Here is an 18,917-nt window from a genome sequence, read left to right as displayed (position 1 = left end):
AAAGCCCTGATTATCTACCTCTATAAATGACCAAATTTATGTGAGATGTCCCACTACTAAATCTCTTGGTTAAAAATGATGCATAGTTAGAAAATATAGACTACTCGCCTCCAATCAAGAATAAGAACATTCGCCAGCTTAACTTAGTAGTACAACTTAGGTGGGACGTTAGGAAATGTCTAGAATTATTTGAAGTAAGACTGTAAGTCTTACAAGGCAAGAGAATAATTGCATTTAAAATCTGTATACAAATAGACAGTGTTAATTTAGACTACATGTGGGCCGGTCATTAAAAAAATTGCTAATATTTTCAGCAGCCTCCACTGAAAGCTTATTCAAAATATACCTTATTACCAACATTATTATATAGTATAAAGACTCACAAAAAGTAATTTGCATAAAACTCAAGCGTTTGTGCAACGACTGCCCCCAATTCATAGAGCAAACACTATATCTAATGTTTGTTTTTTTTAGGGAATTTCAATCAGTCAAACTCTAAAATGTTGCAGATTTCACTCCACTGTACCGAATGGCTGGATATCGGGACGCCACACAAATATCCCGCTATGACAAAGACACCGCAGAAAACACTATCCTGCTGCTTACATTAAAACATAAAAGTAGAGTTAATATTAAAAAGGAAGAATTAAACAATTATCACAAATGCCTAAGTGTCTAAACATGAGTCAGCTACATGCATATTCATAACAAAACTGATTCAAATTAAATTAGACTATAAAAACCGAAGGGACAAAAAAAAAAAGAAAAAAAAAAAAAGAGTAAAGTTCCACTCTATGTTGATGTTTTCTCAACACGGCTCAGACTACATTAGAAAGGTGTTGGGAACCGGTCCCAATACACCATGTCTTAGCATGGGAATAGGGTAACTGGTGAAACAATTTCAGTTCAGGCTAACACGAGAGGCAAAGAAGGATACAGCTGCTGTTGTTTCAATCTCTCTCGAACACGAAAAGCCCTCATCCAGAATAAACTAAGTGTTGGTTCAAGGGTTGATAACAAATCTGATGCAAAGAATCCTTTGGTAATTTGTCACCAGATTTGGCATAAAATGGACATCAGTGTCAATCAAGGACAAATACTGAACACCCAACAAATGTGGGCCTAATAATTCATAGTTTTACACAGAAATGACAACAGAAAGGTGGTCTCAAATGGCACTTTTCATCCCATAGTGCCCTATGCGAATCACACTACCCTCAAAATATTAGGTACTTTTGTCCTGATTGAAGTACCCAGTTTGGTCAGTGCACTTTGCTTTGATTGGCTGATAAATAATGTTTGTCAGAAGAGCAAATCTTTAGGCATATAAACAGTGAACAGGCCCCCTTACATTTTGATTAATTTGATCCTTCTCCCTTCAAGCACCAAGACCCTAACATACAATAAAAAACAGGAGGGTAAACGGCTTCTTCTAAATTATAAATCACCCCAATGTATGATACTGCCCACTAGTTTAGAAATTTTAGATTTCTTCTATCATTGTACAAACCTTTCCTTTTCCTTTCATACTTTGAAACATATTTCCCTACAACAAATACAAACACACACTAATGCACGAGATGTAAATAAAACCTCTTCCAGCTCAAACCCCAAGAAAGAGGGATGCCTTTTCTGCTTACAGTCTAATAGCTGGCTTGATTTGGGTGGGTCAGGGGCTGAAGTACAATTGTAGACATATGGGTAACTGGACAGGTATGTTAGGTAAGGAGATCACTATGTAAAACCACTGTGATGCTATCCACAGCTGACAGTAAGACAGCGAGGGGTAGTGTGTTCCGTCAGAGGGGTCCCTCACCCGTGGCAACCTGGGGTTGTGTGCTCTCAGGCAAAGTACATGGTGCGCAGGGTGTCCTGGTGGATCTGAACAGCTTTGGCCAAGGCCTGTTGGTCACGCCCATTACTCTGGCCTGATGTATGACTGCCCTCGGCACTGAAACGGTAAAATTTAAAAAAAGGTTTTAATTACACAAGTGTGAAAACTGTTTAAAGATCCAATGTGTAGGTATTTCTATCATCTAGCGTTGAGATCATACATCGCAATCAACTCTCTCGCACCACGCAGTTCAAAGTACGTATTACAGCTACAGTAGCCGTCACGCTTCAAAAAGCCGGCCTTTTGGTCTTTTCAATATACTTTTTCTTTTCCGGGGCAAAGAAGAAGACTCCTGTTCCTGAAATTTGGATTTTGTGGTCCTCCATGTTTCCTTCTTCAAACTTGCTGGGGCGCGACAATACGCATTAGCAGCATTAGTCAATTAGTTATATTGTGACAGCAAAAAAGCGAAAGTCAGAGCAGTTTATCCTATAGGTCTCTTACCGGCTAACGTATTTCAAGATGGCGCATGAATACGGAGTCTACCCCAGTTCAGGCAAATGGAAATGAAAAATATCAAGCCAATAGGAATACTTGGAATTGATGGTGGTGGGACAAGTTTGTAAATGGGCAACATCGACTTTGATAATGAACCACTAAACACGTTACACACTGGACCTTTAAGGGTTTACGTTAAAGTTTCATTAGTTTCGGTTTACCAGAATACAAAAGGTGGCAAACACTGCATTCCAATACCCAAACAACCATTCAGTATGCCAAAAAAAAGATTGAGTATGCCCCAATACATAGTGGGTCAAATGCAGTGTGCCAAAAATTCCAGTATGTCCTATTGCATCGTGTCAGATTTTATAGTACGCAGGCCAGCATGCTTTTCTGCCTATTCTGACCCACAATTCTTTGCGCAGCATATTTGAGCAAAAGGGTCAATAATTAGTATGTCTGAATTGTATGAATACTGCATGCAACAGTACATACTTCAAGGGCAGCTACAGTTTGTACAAAAAGTGAAAAGAAAAAAAGTATGTGATTTGGAACTTACCTGTCGTGCTCTTTGTCCACCAAATGATAGCGAGCTCGGAATGCCACCAAATGGGCATAGTAAGCTGGTGCTGGGATGGAAACTGATCGGGTGCAGCGTACATAGGTGTGGCATAGCTGGTACGTTAGGACTTGCAGTTCATCTGAAGAGAAGTGGTTGTCGTCCCAGAGCACGTGGTAATGAGACGGCCTGCTGGTACCCTGCAAGGCGTGATCATGGACAACAGGTGTTGCTTTTCTGTCCACGAGGGAAAACACTGCCTACACTATCAACAGTCCTATGCAATTGGCTAATTTGGCCAATGATCCATTCGTTTTCCATGTACATTCAAAATCCATTAAATCTGACCTTAAACTTTCATTCCTTTCCAAAAAATATTCACAGGCAGAGTTTCTCTTTTTACTTCAATTCCTGATTCAGAACTTACCTGAATGCCAGCGTGACTGCAAAGGTAGAAGTCAAATTCTGATGGGTGAGTGATTTTGGTGTCCACTGTGGTGCCTGCCGGAATGTTGCCACTCTTCCCAACCTGTAAAAAAATCAAAAAAAAATCAAAAAATGCATTAGTGAGTTAGATGGTTGTCTTAAAGGTTTGGACAACAAACTTAATTTTGTGGGAAGCAAACATAAACCACATAAGATTTTGACCTATACACAACATTTTTATTATTATTATTATTATTGAAAAGTCAATTTTCAGATATGTGAATTCCATTTACAAGTGCAGGTTTGAATGCTGGTGTGTGCGCTAGTGTCACCAAATTACTTAGAATTACCTAGTTTACCCAATGTAAGAACATTGGATGAAGATCTTTTTCCAATGCTGGTTCACGTTTACAAGGTAACTGCAACTAAGTACCAAAACAATGGTTTAAGAAATGTGTGTGTGCTCCTTTATCTTTTTAGTTAGGTTTGCTAGAAAACTAACACAACTCCCACTACTGCCAATAACAATACTGACCCTCTCGTTTCTGTCCATACAGAACAGTCTTGTGTGGTGTCTCTTCTGCACGACCACAAAAGTGATACCAGGCTGGTAGTCCTTCTCTAGTTTTATGCAGGCCTCGCGGATCGCCAGCAGTTCATGCTGAAGGACCTGCATCTCAAAAGATATTAAAAATGAAGATGTAAAAAGTTAGCTGGTTAGGTTTAGTTTGCAATGGGGCCGATGTATTCATCTATTCATTCATCTATTCATGTATTTATTACAGGCTGGTAGCATGCAGCTAACATGGCCACTGTCTAAACAAACAAACAATGAACGGTAAAGCATGTGGAGGGGACTGCATGGTGCGTTCAGGCGCCACTTGTAAACTTATGGCATGTTCAGGTGCCCCACTAGTAAACTCAAGATGCATTCAGGTGCACCTCATAATGATATTGCTTTACACATAAAAGAATGATTCTAGTCCCATCCACACTGTGAGGCATACAGCTTATTAAAAGGAGAATTCCGGTCGACTCCAACAGTTGCTCTGTTGTTTGTAAATTTGGAGTGCTGTCAGTAGACAGAAAAACTAAACCAATCAGTGCTGCCTACACAGTGTTATCCTCCTGCTAGAGTTAGCACCCAACAGGCTTAAAGTAAGTGCTGTAGCACAACTAGCAGGAGACAAGTTAAAACTAGCCCTGTTTAAGCCTGTTGGGTGATAACTCTAGCAGGAGGATAACACGGTGTAGGCTGCACCGACTGTTTTCGTTTTTCTCGCTACTGACAGGACTCCAAATTTACAAATAGAGCTACGTGTTGGAATCGACCAGAATTCTCCTTTAATTAAAAACTGGCATCGGATTAGTAATCTGTATCAGCTGATACTGTACCTAAAGCCCAGGTATGGGTATCAAGACTGAAACATTTGAATCTGTGCATCCTTATTAGAGCAGAAACATACTTGTCAATATTTTTCTTATATTAATAATTTATTCTGCATCATCCCTGATATGTGTATCACCTGGTTGAATTGGCCCTCAGAGATGCCATCGCGGTAGTAGATGATTCTGGTGGGCTTGAAGCGGGTGGACTTGTAGAATTGGATAAGCAGCTCCCTCACCATGGTGGCCAAGTCCTGGATGATGTCCTGACGGTGCTGCTGCACCCGCACTGTGGCACAGTATCTGCTGGGATGAGCATCCATACTACCAACGACCTGAAAAGGAAATATAATTTAGTATCAAATGAAAGGAACGATTTATGGGGTTTTCTGATGCAGCTCAGCCACAAAATAACTGGTTCCGCCATAACACCAAAACAATTACGTACTTGAAAGAAATTTAAAGTCTCCCTCCACCCAAAAATGTGATTTGATTAGATAGACAGCTAGCTTTTATTGTCATTCAACTGCACATACAGAGTGCAGAAATTACCAATTTTTCTTTTCACTGGCTCATAAATAATGGCCAAACTAAAAACAAGTACTACTCAACTAGGCTACCCAGGCTTTGTAAAAACAGCTGTCCACCAGCGCAGACTGCCCACTCATGTAGCTTTTCAAACGGGCTGGGTCAGCGGGAACCGTGATACAGCCGTGGCAAGGTCAGATCCAGAATTTCTCAATGATGCAGAAAGAGGATATGGACTTCCAGCCCCTTTTCAGTTTTTTCTTACTTTTTAGGTGGGAACCACGTTAAAGTATTAATCATAACAGAGTATTGTTTTTTTTGTTTTTTTAAACATACTTTAAAATGTGTATGGAGGGGGATTTTAAGAGCTTGCAGAGATGGCACTTGTGTTACGTCCCGTTTTTTGTCCGTAAGATTTTCATGTAGTTAATCGTTTAAAAAGTACCTATCTATCAAAAAGTGAGTTAAAACAATGGTGATTGAGCATATGACCCACTGATGAAAGTGCTTGTATTTGCTGCTTTTTCAGGTAATACAATCTGAGTGTCTGAGGCGACTTTCCTGCCCTAAATTAAAATTCAGTGCACAGACAGTGACACTTTTTATGTCAGTCAGCAGCAGTTGGTCTCTCTCTGTCTGCCCAGGTGAAGCTTGGCAGTGCCGTTAACTGCCTCCCCAGCTCTATCATCACCACGGCTGTGCGTGTCCCCCCCCACGGCCTGTATATTGATAGACCTAGTGGCTCTTAGCGAGCACTGATAACTTAACTGTTATCAGTGTGAACTGGGGCATGTGAAGGTACAGCGATAGTTAGAGCTGTCAATCTACCGACGACACACAGTCAACACCTGTCCGCAAATACATCTTAACAACAAAGCTGCCGCTAGAACCAACCTAACTTAAATCTTACGGCCAACAACTTTAACTATTTTGTACAGGGTAGATGGGCATGTTGTGTTGTTACTTACAGCAGCAATGGAAGGCTTTTTTCCATCTCCTGCAGGCGGATGAGTCACATCTGCACCAAGGAAGATCACTGGCTGCTGGAAAACTAATGGCCTGGAACCAGACCGAGAGTGTAGACACAATTGAAATTTAGCACAAAAATTTTATTTTCAAAATGAGGATAAAAGTTGATAGGTGTCACATTACAAATGTATACTAGGATTTCATCATTAGTATCTTCACTAACCTGCCCTGTGGGAGGAGGATGTTATTGACACCGCCCAGCTTGACGTTGATCTTCAGACAGAGGTTAGAGAGGGTCTGAGGTGTTGTCTTTTGAACATTCTTCACCTGCACACACTGTGTGGCCATGCCAAGTACCGTGTCCCCAACACGTTTTACCTCAGCTGCAACACACATCAAGACCATTAATAGATATCAATTAAACAAAGCAGATAGAAGAGCCCGTAGGAAGAATGTAGCTTTATTTGGATTGGATTTCCTTGTAGTTATTTCCCAGAAATAGAAGCAGTACAACTTGCTCGGTTTGAGACCAACTATAACTTCAAATATAACACTCTTTAATCACACAAATCCACACCGATTTGGATAAGTGTTTTGTTTTAAGCAATGCTTGCTGCAAAACCTTTAGTATAAACATCAGGAGTTTGTGATGTCAGTTAGCATGACAACTAAAACTATCCAACCTTAATTGCATGCTGTCATAGCAATATCATTATTAAAGTCAATCGTCTTTCTAAAAGCCAATCTGATCTCTACAAATAGATAAATACTTGTGAAGGACAGTGATCTATAACTCAAGCAAAATAATCATTAGCAGACATAAGCAATAGAAAACTTTAACCTGTGGAATCAGCAAGTTTTTTGCAGTTTGAAAGAAGTCTGTCAGGATTTCACTTGACAAAAAGTCTGGGATGTATCTTATCTCTGTTGCAGGAATATAAATCATGCAGTACCAAATAACATAACAGACTGCATGAGTGGATCCCTCACCGTAGACGGGCGTCTTCCCCGGTAGGATGACAACCACCAACTGGAGGCCCTGGTAGGTGTACTTGAGGTGCCTGAACATGGGCTCCACGCTGTCCGCTCCCTGGGCGTACTTACAGAAGCAAGGCTGACCCTGGATGGGCATGCCTGCATCCCTAGAGATCTTCCTCAGCTGATCTGTGAATGCTCTGAGACAGAGTAGGAAGTTGTTTATTTACAGTTCAGTTTGATTAAGCGGTTTAGGTTGCAAGAGTAAGTAATGGAAAGTTAAAGAACAAGTCCAAATCTAGTTGTGAGCCCACTGAGCTACCTTGTGTATCTTGACTTGAGTACTCAAAAATCAATTAATCCTACTACTTAAATGCTTCTTTAAGCTTAACAATACTGCATGTGGAAAAATAAAGGCATTATGTTTATTGACTTACAATACTATATGTGGAAAATTAAGGACATTATGTTTACTATGATAAAAATTAGCCTGTTGAGCTAACTCAGGCTCAGTTACAGAAGCTTTGCGGTTGATTAATATGCACTGTCCCTGTCAAATTGACAAATAAATGAAAATGAAATGAAACCACAATGTATCTCAAATAGACAAAGCCCAGAAACAATGGGATGTTTAAGTCCGCTCAAGAAGCACATGTACCTGACGACATAAAATACATGCACTTTATGTATCTCACTTACTTAAGCAGGAGTTCAGTGCACTGCCTCTGTGGTGCAAAGCAGGCGATGGCCCACACTTTGATCTCAATGCCAGTGTGGAACTGTTTGTTCCTCATGTCCCATACTCCCTGGATTGGTGTGGCTATTGCTTTGTTCTGCAATTTGTAATGACAGCAGCTTTATGAGTAGGGCTGGGCGATATGTAGAAACTCAAATATCACAATATTTTTGACCCAATACGTCGATATCAATACCACAGCGATATTGTAGTCTGTACTATTGGTCCTTTCATAAAATAATTACACAATGACATTTTTGATAAATAATCAACAGTAATGTGGATATAATGGTAAAAGGTAATAATACAAATGCTAGAACAGTCTGGTAAGTTCAGAAAATGACATCACTTTACTGTAATGCAGCCTTTAACAATATTGTGATGTCTAAAATCTAAGACAATATCTAGTCTCATATCCCGATATCAATATATTGCCCAGCTCTACTTATAAGTGTTCGTCACTGTACACAATATGAAGTTATTCCAACAAAACATATTACAGATAAATTAATTTGAGTTGTAGCTACATGCAAAAAAAACAAAAAAACAAAAACAAAAAACAGTACAGGCCACTATCAACACAATCACACAACCAAACTAGTGATCAACATACCCTGCCTCCATACAGAATGGAAGGTGCTTGAAGGACGCGGCCATTCACTTCTGTCATCTCATCCCTCACCATCACTCCAAATTCACGAACATAAGGGTCAGTGTTGAAATTGGCACTTCTCATCTATATAAAAAAACAGCAGCTGATTGAATGTCATCTGAATTCCTGCAAAAACTTAATCAAGTTAAGATTTCAGTTAAGATTTTCCTTCAACTGTACTCATGTTATATGACAGGCTTTTTATACAAAATGTTTATAGTTTGTCACTACAATCATTCATATATAAAACATCAATAATTATCCCTAATCCTAATGTTTGCAAATGTTTATGGTTTTTGAATTACAAAAAAAAAATGGAAATAAAAACTAAATCACAAAAATATAAAGCCTAACTTTCTAAGCAGGATTCTCAATGTGTTGCTGTGGCAGTGTTGGTGTGAAATCTATAGTAGCTCACTATTGTACCAGCCAAGTATGACCAAGGTCATGAACCTTCTACTCCGGTAGCCAATCAGCAAACACTACCACGCCTGTGCTTGGCATCAAAATGAAAAACTTGGCAATGGGCAGAAACTTTTTCTTATCTCACCTAAACAGTCAACTAAAGCCTATTTTTGAAAATCAGTCAAGCAAACAGGACGACCGAATCTTGATACATTTTTTTAACCATTTCTGTTCCTTTCCTTTCCTAAATTTCTTAACTCCTGAGTCTGACTGAATATTGGATCAATTTTGTTTGTGACAGTAGCAATACAGTGCATTCAATCAACCTTTATCTCACAACAACTTACCAATTTACTAATCTCGTCCTGGCGGTCTGGAGCTGATCGTGCTGTGGCACGAATCATAGTGGAGGTCTGATTGTCTGTCAGCTTTTTGATGCAGCGCTGTCCTGCCACTATGTTACACACCTGTAGACACAGACACACAAAACAGGTTTAGAGGGAAAATCAATATTAAATCGGGTACTTTTTCGAAAAACAAGTACAGGAGGTTGATTCCCTGACGAAGGCTTGTGTGCCGAAACGTGTCAGAGTTGTTTTTAAAGGTTTAAGATGACTGATTGTTCCATCCAAAGACCACCTCAAACAAACAATTTAAGTCCTGGAAGTGTTCCTCTACAGACATTTTTGAATTACAGGAGGTTATTGATGCTTACCTCTAGAGGTAGGTAGGTGTGCTTCTGCTCCTGTCCCACCTGTAGACACGGGAGGTGAGGGTATCTCAGAATGAGCTTGTACTTGTCTTTGAAGTACTGTGCTACTGTGCATTCAATAGTTTGGCCATTCTCCTGCTGCAAGGGGAACCTAAGGGTAAGCATACAGCAGAAAATTGAGAGGAAGAGAAATACAGCAATTTCAGTTTTTTTTTTTCATATAATCCGACAAAACTATCATTGACAACACGATAGTATCGAAGAGCTTTCCTACGTTTGGTGGCTGGCTGGTCTTCTGGTCACGTTGCACACTCTGTACTTCCTCTTCATCTGCCCACAGTGAGTGATCTCCACCTTCAGGCCTCGAAGGACAAATCCCAATGAAGAATAACACAATTAGAAAAATAACCAAAAACTAAAATAAATGCTAATTTTGAATGGCCTGTGACAAAAGACAAAGGTCACAACTCCTCCCTGGAAAAGAACTATGCTTACGCCAACCAGTGAAGTTGCAGTTTAAACCTATTTCTGTCCAGGTTCATATATTATGTAGTGTAGACTTCGAAACAACTTAATAAAAAAAGGTAATAAGTGTATTTTTGCCAAAACATGTATGATTCACACACCTTCAACCCAACAGACCAGAAGATCTATACAAGCACCACAGTTTCAAGGTGGGCATCCAAGATTAGTGTCACCAATTCAGAATCTGACCAAACGTGAAATATGGTCACAATCTTCTGTTCTTGAGCTATGGCGTTGAATTATGCCAAAAAGGGTTTTTGCAGAACAAATAGGATGTTGACCTTTCAGATATTAAATGTTATCCCTTCATCATTGTATTCTATTAGACATTTAAGTGAAATGTCATAATTGGCGTAGAAATTCTCCAGTTATGACAAAAAACGCTTTTTGTGAGCTTTGACTTCCAAAATCGAATGAGTTCAGCTCCTGAGCTTAACTTACCTTTGATTTCCTTTGTAAATTTCACTCGTTGAGAGTCTGTTAAGGGCTTCTGTTGTTCTTCAATGCTTTTGAAGTCTAAGACCTCACACATGAACTCAATTACAGGCTGGGCTTTGTAGAATGCAGTGGCGGAAACTGCGAACAAAACAAGCACACAGGTAAGATTCATGAAACAACTTTACTTCACACAACTTGTTTGCAATCAGCAGGAAAGTTACCGTCAATGTTGAGCATCATTTTCCAAAGGGAAGGCCTGACAGACTGGTGAAAGCCAAACCACACCTCTCTGCCACCACCGAGGGGGTTCGAACATCCCTCTGAGGGAGTGAAGAAAGAGCGGCCCACCGGGGTATACCTGTAACAGAGGACAGTCAGTCGTAAAACCTGATTAACATGTTCTAAAAAACACAAGTTATTCAACGAACTGGTTCAAATAACGAACCCTTAATAAAAAAAAACAGTAAAACAGAAGTCTTTACTCTCTACCTTTCAGTTAGAATGCCTTCATCACAGATGTACATTAATTTAGTTTCTGTTTCTTTGAATACAATTGGGTAATTACTCATTTTGTGCGACCAGATTTTCACATATATCAATGGAGTTGCGTAGCTTGTGATTCTGCAGGTCTGCACCTCTCAGCATATTGAAAGCTTTAGAAGGATAGTCCGATAAAAAGTAAAGTACATCTAATTTGTTATTAACAATATTGTGCTAAAAACCCCCACCGTGGTCATTTGACTATAACAGGCCACAACAAATATGGGATAATTAATTATCCATAAATGAATCATTGTTCAATAATAAAAACCCACCTCATAGAGGGCAAATGTCTCATGACCACATCCAAGGCTTGGACAGTCTCAAAGGGGACGCTGGGTAGCCGCCCTGATAGTGCCTCATGTAACGCTTGCAAGCTAACGCAGGACATCCACTTGATGGAAACTTTGAAGCTGCGGTCCTTGCCTTCACCAGGAATGGTTACCTCAAGCTCCACCTGTGTAGTAGATGGGCAAGAAATGAAAGACCAGAGGCACTGCTGTGATATTTTAAGACTAACATTTTTTTAACAAATGTTTAGGCAATTTCTTCAAAAGTGGAGATTTTTATGTTGCAAGTTGTCCTGAATAATACATACTTTGTCTCTGCCTATGGGCAAGGGCATGGCAGTGTAGAGATTCTTCCTCCCGTCATATACTGGCTTTCGGTCACCAAAGATTTGTGTTTTAAAGTGCTGGACCATGTGCTCCACAATTTCACTGAGAATCAAATAAATTACATTACAACTGATCTACCACATGCTAAAGGCTGCGGATGAAATATATATACACATACCGGTTGACCCTCCTGGGGCATTTCTCAGGCTTGATGTCGATGTCATAATGGTAGACCTCCAGTTTGGGGATTTCCATCTCAAAGAAGTTGGCCTGGAGCTTGATTGTCCTGCCCATGGTGCCAAAGTCTGGCCGTGATGGTGGCTTAAACACATATTCTGGCACTGGGGAGGATGGCGGGTCTACAACAGGGGGGTCAAAAGTAGGAAAGATGCAGATTGCATTATTAGGATCACATTATACATACATCAAACATTTCCCCATCAAGGCCCAATTAGTTTGTTTTCACCCAAAACACATACATACACACATACATACATATATACAAATAACTACAGTGTCACAGATGTATATAGTATTGTGCGTTTTTCAACTGGTCATAATGAAAAATAAGTTTGTTTTTCTCCAGTTAAACATTGTTTGTGTTCACACATTACCAAAGGAATGACTGAGGAATCTTCTAATTCATACAATGCCAAATTAGAGACGTAAAAGGTCTTCTTTTTAATGGTTACCTTTAGCAAAGAAATCTAAGAGATGTTGTGTGTGTGACATCTCTCAACCAACTCTACACAACCTGTTCAGCCATGTCAACAAGCGGTCAGTGGTGGCCTAAAGGTTAGAGAAGCAAGCGTGTGACCGGGAGGTCGTCGGCTCAGTCCCCAGACAGTGACTATTGAGCTTGTGAATTGGCCGGCATCAATGAGCTATGCGATTATTTGGACCTTCCCAGCTCCAAATGTGAAGTTTGTTTAGATTCTTTGAGGTGTCATCCATTCTTTGTATTACCCTGGAGAAAATACACTAAGCTTTCATCACAGAATCAAGAAGCTCTGTATCTGCAACTTCAGTGAGACTGTCAAGGCACACTCAATTGCCCTCAGTGCCTTATCTTTTTGCACCAACCATGTTCATTCAAACAGACACCCATAAAACCTAGTAACATATGGTGACTATTATTGACTAACCTTTAGTGTGTATAATATGCATTGCCATTCAGAGCAAAAAACAAGGTGCATTTAGAGGAAATTGAGTATTTAGAAAGACATTCTTCTTTAAAATATCACCTATAGCACCAAATCACGTGTCCAATTTCCTGGAGAATTTCTTTATTCAGTCAGAAGGTTAAGTTGTACTTCAGATGAGTAGCCTACATACTGTAATGTTTGAACAATGTAAAAAAGCCAGATGTTGTAACTTACACTGGACACCAATGATAGGACCAGTTTAAGGCACAACTATGGGAGAAGCTTACCAGAGCCTGTTGATCCAGAGGAACGGGGTCCCTCTTGCATCTCGGTGACTACATATGATAAATATAACATGTTATAAGGAATGATTAAAAATCCTCTTTATCTGATACACACTGTGCTTAAATAGAGTTGTAAAAACATACATTTGAGTGAATTAAAACATGATAGAAATTGAGGTTTACAGATTAACAAGTGAACACAAACAGTTTACTTATTGCAAGTGGCAAGAAGAGGCATATATAGTGCTATTCATCTTTACTCCGACATTTCTATTGCAAACACTTGCTTCATTTCAGTATGTCTTGCTCTCTTATCACTTCCACAACACCATTGCCCACAATCAAGGGCGACTTCTCCAAACTCTTATCAGTATGCACACAGAAGGAATCGAACAAGCTGCCAATCTAACTCTGCTTAAGCCACCCATCCCTCCTGGAAATAGCCTGATTCTACACGCAAACATTTTATATTTTAGTACAAAAAAGAAAGACATCCATCCAGCAGCATAGAAACAAACCGTAAAACAATTAATAAATTCAAGACAAATATACTACTGATTGTTTATTCCTCGGGATAAAAACCCAACAACAGAGAGAAACCCTTATATAGTGAAAGCAGCAATATGAAATCAATGAGTCAAATGAATTTATTTCTTATAGTGCCTTTTAGATAAATTTGTATCTTAATATTTCCATTCTATATATATTTCCTTAACTGTTGCAGTACTTTTGCTCTAGTGTTTATACCATTTACATGTTATACTCTAAGGCAAATTCTGTGCAAATGAAAAATTACTTTGGCAATAAACCTCATTCATAAAGGCTACACTGTAACTGTGATGTTACCTAGCCTCAGTCAAACTTCATAGACCAACTTCTCGTCATCCCCTTATGTGTCCACTGTCACAAAGCCCGTGGTACATTGACAGAGCAATATGATGGTGTCGGGAATGTTAATTTTTTTTTGTACCGAGGACATAAACAATGCAACATAACTAAATTTACCAAATTCAAGTTGGACACTGTTAGCTAACCATAGCTCAGATTGGTGATGAGATTAGATAGCATGGTCGGCCGCTAAAAAATGCTTTAACTATGTCATTAGTGTTAAACTGCGAGACAGTCATAACAAAGATCAACGTGTTTACACTTGTATGATTTAACAAGAAAATATACGCCAATCGATCCCACTTCGAAAAATGCCAGTAACAAGCTAGCTAAGTAACAACAAGTTCAGAAAACGAGGCACCGTTGAAGCTAACTTGGCTAACAGCAGCTTCTCGTTGTTGCACGCTAGCTAAGCTTGCCTCAACTACTAATACCTCCATTTAAAAATGGGACGACATGTTTTTGATCAAAGCATTCGTTGATTTATTATAAAAATAATAATAATAGTAAAGTAAATGACAGCCGTCGAGACTGTTTTTTTTAGCAATGTAGCAGCTAAATGCTGCAACTAGTGTGCTAATTCTTGCTAGCTGCATCACTTAGCCGATGCTAATATTAGCTGCACCACTTACCTCCAGCAGAGGAATACATTTTGTCGAGTTTTTAAGCGTGTGTCGTGGACGTACAGATACTCCACTTTATTTTGGACAAATTCCACTTAAACTCATGCGTGGTCGAAAAGTTGTATATACAAGACCGAGAGAGGAAGCTCAGTTTGGAAATAAAGATATTTAGTTAGCCAAGTGGTAAATATTTGGAGTCTCTCATCCTCGGCACGGCCCCATCCCCCCAACACACAAAACGGGAGCCGAGAGAAAAGATAGCACAGAAAAGACCCATGCAGGGCAAGAGGTTTCCCTCCCTTCTACTTCCGTCTTTGGTCCTGTCAAGCTGCCTAAAGCTTTATGTTTCTACGCTTCTTGTATTTTTTTTTATTTTTATTTTTTATCTCACAGAGGTGTTTGTTCCACCCGCGCAATAGCTTTCTTTTTTTAAAGCTAGTATTCGTGGCATCTATCAAAGCTTGACACTTAAAAAGAAAAATATAACAAGTGCAATGGGTGCTGTTTTTGTATAAATGATTTACAGTTTAGATAAACTGACATTTATGACACATTCATGCTATTAGTTTTAAAAAGTGACACGCGTTAAACGATTCAAATTTGCCGTAAAGGAAAACGTTTCATGGGAATCGGAGGGGAACTATCTTGTTAGTTGAACTCTTTAGTGACGTCAGACGCATCAGACGCAGTTTAAATCTAACAACAGCAAAGGCAGTTTTTCTGATTACAAAACAAAAAGCATAACCCTGCAGAATACACTGGCCTCGTTTAAAAAAATGTGAACCACAAACCGAGTTAGTAAAAACTTGCTACAAGCAATTACCACAGGAAAAAAATTGTTGCCTCGATGGAGGGAGTGTTTCCGGGGTACCGAAGTCTGGGAACTGTTTACTAGTTCAGTTATTGATACAAGAAAAGCATAGCAATGTGTGCAGAAGGTTCAGAAAGGTAAAGTAGTGTGTTGAGGTTGCTTCTTGGCTTGAAGAAATAGAAAAGCAGTAAGCCTACAATTTAGACCAGATGTAGGCCTACATTTATTTTGTTTCTACCAGTGCCAGAGCCAATGCCATTGCCAGTGCCTTTATTCCTGTATACAGGTATAAAGGCACTGGTCTTAAGGTAAAGTACATGAAACCCACCCCAAATCTGGTTACATACACAGTTAAGAGTTGTGAAGAGAAAGTAATAAAAGAGCAATGAAAAAGTAATTAAGCCTTATGTTTTCAGGCCTATGCCATAATTGCTAATAGTAGAAACGTAGGCTATAGACTGGACATGAAAGCATCAGACTAATTGCAAATGTAAAGTGAGTGCACTTCAAAAAGCCTGGTCTTCACAGTGAAATCTCCTTCCTTTTCCTATGCACTTTGTATATGATACTGGGTACAATGTACAATGATGGCTACTGGCAATATACTGGTACAATGTAATGGTAAATACAATGTATCTATTATTGCTGATTTCTATCCTCACACATGTTGCCCCAAATAAAGCCTTTTGGTTTGTTCATTTTAGTTTAGGTTTTATTAAGCTTTTATTTTGAATAATTGCGTGTGGTCCTTAGTTTTTATTAGGGCTAATAAGGTGATAACGTTCCTCATCTATTTTTTGTTGTTGTCAATATTATTTCTCGCGGGTTTGCCACTGGGCTGAGTGTAGAGTGCAGCTCCCCGGTTTGCCCACTGGTCGGCGCTGTTCACCACTAAATGTGTCGTCTGGGGGGCTGAGCGTTGATTTGGCATTCTCTGTACCATGTTTTTAAGATGAGATAAGATACGGCGAATCTTTAATTATCCTGTTGGGGAAGCTGTTTTTTTTATACACGCCAATCAAAGAGCAGTTGGCATGGCATGGATTAAAAAAAAAAAAGAAAAGAAAAAGAAAAAAGATTTTTAGGTATGGAATATATTTTAGCACATTCAATATTGGATCCGCTAATAATATATTGGACATTAACACTGTTAGATGTAAGTCTATATTTTCAGGAATGGGCTAGAATATATAATCAGATTTAGCCTATGGGACTATTAAAACAGAATATAGTAACCAATGTGCTCAATAATAAGATATTCTGTTGTATGTAAGCCTGTTATTTATTATTAATGTGAGATGATTGAATCATTGGATTTTATGCTGTCATTTTGGGGTTATTTTCGCTGAATTAAAAAAAAAAAAAAATAGAATAATGTTGATTCTGATTTAATAAAAATGCATAAATAAAGAATAACGAGGATAAACGTAATAGTTTTGGTAATGAGGGTTTGTCCCTCTAATTCGTCCTCCTGAAAACGTCGATTGGTGACACGGCCAACACTTTAATTGCTCCCATTGATTGATAGTATAAAAACACAACAATGCAGCCTCATTGCCCGGGTGGTTTCCCCCCTATAAGAAAACTGGCTGAGTGAATCGTGTGTGTGTGTGTGTGTGTGTGTGTGTGTGTGCGTGCGCGCGCGTGCGTGCGCGCGCACCTTGGCCAATGGAACCAGATCCTCCCTGCAGTGCGTAAGAGCGCGATTTCGGATTTAACCAAGTCTTTGCTGCGGGGCTGGCTGCAGTCTTCACCAGAGCCCGACGGCCCGAGAGCCTTTCAACAATGCCAGTGTAGTTTTCACAACACTTTGGAGTCAGACTGCCTCGTGTTTTTTTTTTGTTTTTTTTGCGAATCAAATAAAACAAACTCACGCGTTCCCTCTCGAAGTATGACTGGAGTATTCGACCGGAGGATTCCGAGTGTAAAAACTACAGATTTCCAGAGCTCCTTTCAAATCTCCACCATGCACCATCCGTCTCAGGAATCTCCTACTTTACCCGAGTCCACCACCACGGATTCTGGCTACTACAGTCCCGCCGGTGGAGTCCCTCACGGTTACTGCTCGCCCAGCTCCACCTCGTACGGGAAGCCTCTCAATGCCTACCAGTACCAGTACCCGGGTGTAAATGGATCCGCTGGAAATTACTCGACAAAGTCCTACACTGATTACAGCTCGTACACGACCCCCGCCTACCACCAGTATGCTGGGACTTACAGCAGAGTGCAAGCCCAGCCGAGTCCACAAGGTAAGGCCTGCATATTACCCCATTATAGTAATATATAGAGCAGATTATTAGTGTATAATCACATATACTTACTGAACAACCGAATTGTCAAATGTCATCTTGTTTTATAATTTACTATTTTAATTTCTTGCAAACAAATCCGAAACTGCAACCTCAAGCTAAACAAAGAATTAAATTGTCATTTATGTTGTTTGAAACCACGTCATTCAATGTGATTTTAAATAAGCGATTACTTACAAGAATACACGTGCTTTCGTTTTTTTTTTGCCAGCAAAGAAAATGGTTTATGAAATTGGATTTACTTGGAATTTAAGAGATATGGGCGACGACACACACATACAAAAAGACAAGTGCACTTTGTAATAAGCACACATGCTTATTCTTGTTATGATTATTTCAATAGAAAAAGAGATAAGCGAGCCTGAGGTAAGGATGGTCAACGGCAAGCCGAAGAAAGTGAGGAAACCCCGGACAATCTACTCCAGCTTCCAGCTGGCCGCCCTGCAGAGGCGGTTTCAGAACACACAGTATCTGGCGCTGCCGGAGAGAGCCGAGCTGGCTGCCTCGCTGGGACTCACACAAACACAGGTGGGATTTTAAATCAGTTTTTACTCAAACCATTTTCATTATTTTAAAGGTTTATAATGCCTCTTCGTTTAAAATGGTAACCGGTTTGGTGTGCTTTGTTTCTGTGCGCATTTACGCGCCGTGTCTCTTCCGAATCCATTGTTTCTGAGGTTACATTTGAGATATTAATGCTCCTGTTTTTTTACGTGTTTTTTTTTTTTCAGGTCAAAATTTGGTTCCAGAACAGGAGATCAAAACTGAAGAAGATTATGAAAAACGGCGAGCTTCCACCGGAGCACAGCCCCAGCTCCAGCGACCCCATGGTGTGCAACTCCCCACAGTCTCCGGCCGTTTGGGACACACAGGGCCCGTCCAGGCCGCACAGCCTGCAGCCACAGAACATCAACACCACGGCTTCTAACTTTTTGGAAAACTCGGGGTCATGGTACACCTCAGCCGGCAGCTCAATGACTGGCCACCTGCAGACCCCTAACTCGATACAGCACTCGTTGGCTCTTGGAGCGGGGACGTTATATTGAAAAAAAAA

The 18,917-nt window shown here is 39.8% G+C and overlaps 2 protein-coding genes and 1 long non-coding RNA gene across 6 annotated transcripts in view; 2 read left to right on the top strand and 1 right to left on the bottom strand.

Moving 5' to 3' along the window:
• Positions 1-6,877, top strand: part of LOC116702186 (uncharacterized) — an 11,279-nt gene extending 4,402 nt beyond the window's left edge. Inside the window, exons 2-3 of the long non-coding RNA XR_004335093.1 lie at positions 6,304-6,310; positions 6,864-6,877. This is a non-coding gene — a long non-coding RNA (uncharacterized LOC116702186). The remainder of the gene's footprint in view (positions 1-6,303; positions 6,311-6,863) is intronic.
• Positions 1,124-15,026, bottom strand: ago2 (argonaute RISC catalytic component 2). Of its 4 annotated transcripts, none has more exons than XM_032536339.1 (20): positions 14,753-15,026; positions 13,236-13,283; positions 11,982-12,177; positions 11,785-11,905; positions 11,462-11,643; positions 10,868-11,004; positions 10,650-10,784; positions 9,958-10,045; positions 9,687-9,834; positions 9,319-9,438; positions 8,528-8,650; positions 7,878-8,011; positions 7,194-7,378; positions 6,427-6,586; positions 6,203-6,293; positions 4,847-5,041; positions 3,856-3,996; positions 3,322-3,423; positions 2,895-3,094; positions 1,124-1,951 (listed from the first exon to the last, which is right to left on the bottom strand). In XM_032536339.1, the coding sequence occupies exons 1-20, from the start codon at positions 14,769-14,771 to the stop codon at positions 1,843-1,845; spliced, it is 2,634 nt and encodes an 877-aa protein (XP_032392230.1). In that variant the 5' UTR covers positions 14,772-15,026; the 3' UTR covers positions 1,124-1,842. The 4 variants fall into 4 exon arrangements, with proteins under 4 accessions (XP_032392230.1, XP_032392232.1, XP_032392231.1 ...); XM_032536341.1 differs by having other exon boundaries at positions 11,982-12,162; XM_032536340.1 differs by having other exon boundaries at positions 3,856-3,990; positions 14,753-15,022.
• A 2,204-nt stretch (positions 15,027-17,230) lies between these two features.
• Positions 17,231-18,917, top strand: part of dlx5a (distal-less homeobox 5a) — a 1,879-nt gene continuing 192 nt past the window's right edge. The window contains exons 1-3 of the mRNA XM_032536049.1: positions 17,231-17,803; positions 18,207-18,391; positions 18,595-18,917. The exon at positions 18,595-18,917 is cut by the window's right edge and continues 192 nt beyond it. Coding sequence (XP_032391940.1) covers positions 17,446-17,803; positions 18,207-18,391; positions 18,595-18,909 — 858 coding nt within the window. The 5' untranslated portion in view covers positions 17,231-17,445 and the 3' untranslated portion in view covers positions 18,910-18,917. The remainder of the gene's footprint in view (positions 17,804-18,206; positions 18,392-18,594) is intronic.

The sequence above is a fragment of the Etheostoma spectabile genome, chromosome 14 (genome assembly GCF_008692095.1).
Source record: "Etheostoma spectabile isolate EspeVRDwgs_2016 chromosome 14, UIUC_Espe_1.0, whole genome shotgun sequence".
NCBI lineage: Eukaryota > Metazoa > Chordata > Actinopteri > Perciformes > Percidae > Etheostoma > Etheostoma spectabile.
The sequence above is the reverse complement of the archived record's forward strand: the minus strand, read 5'-3'. Positions and strand labels throughout refer to the sequence as shown.

Coding starts and splice junctions, on each gene's coding strand:
- ago2 (XM_032536339.1), bottom strand. Junction 10,046..10,649: donor ATTTACAAAGGAAATCAAAG/GTAAGTTAAGCT, acceptor TTGTCCTTCGAG/GCCTGAAGGTGGAGATCACT. Junction 9,835..9,957: donor AGACCAGCCAGCCACCAAAC/GTAGGAAAGCTC, acceptor GCTTACCCTTAG/GTTCCCCTTGCAGCAGGAGA.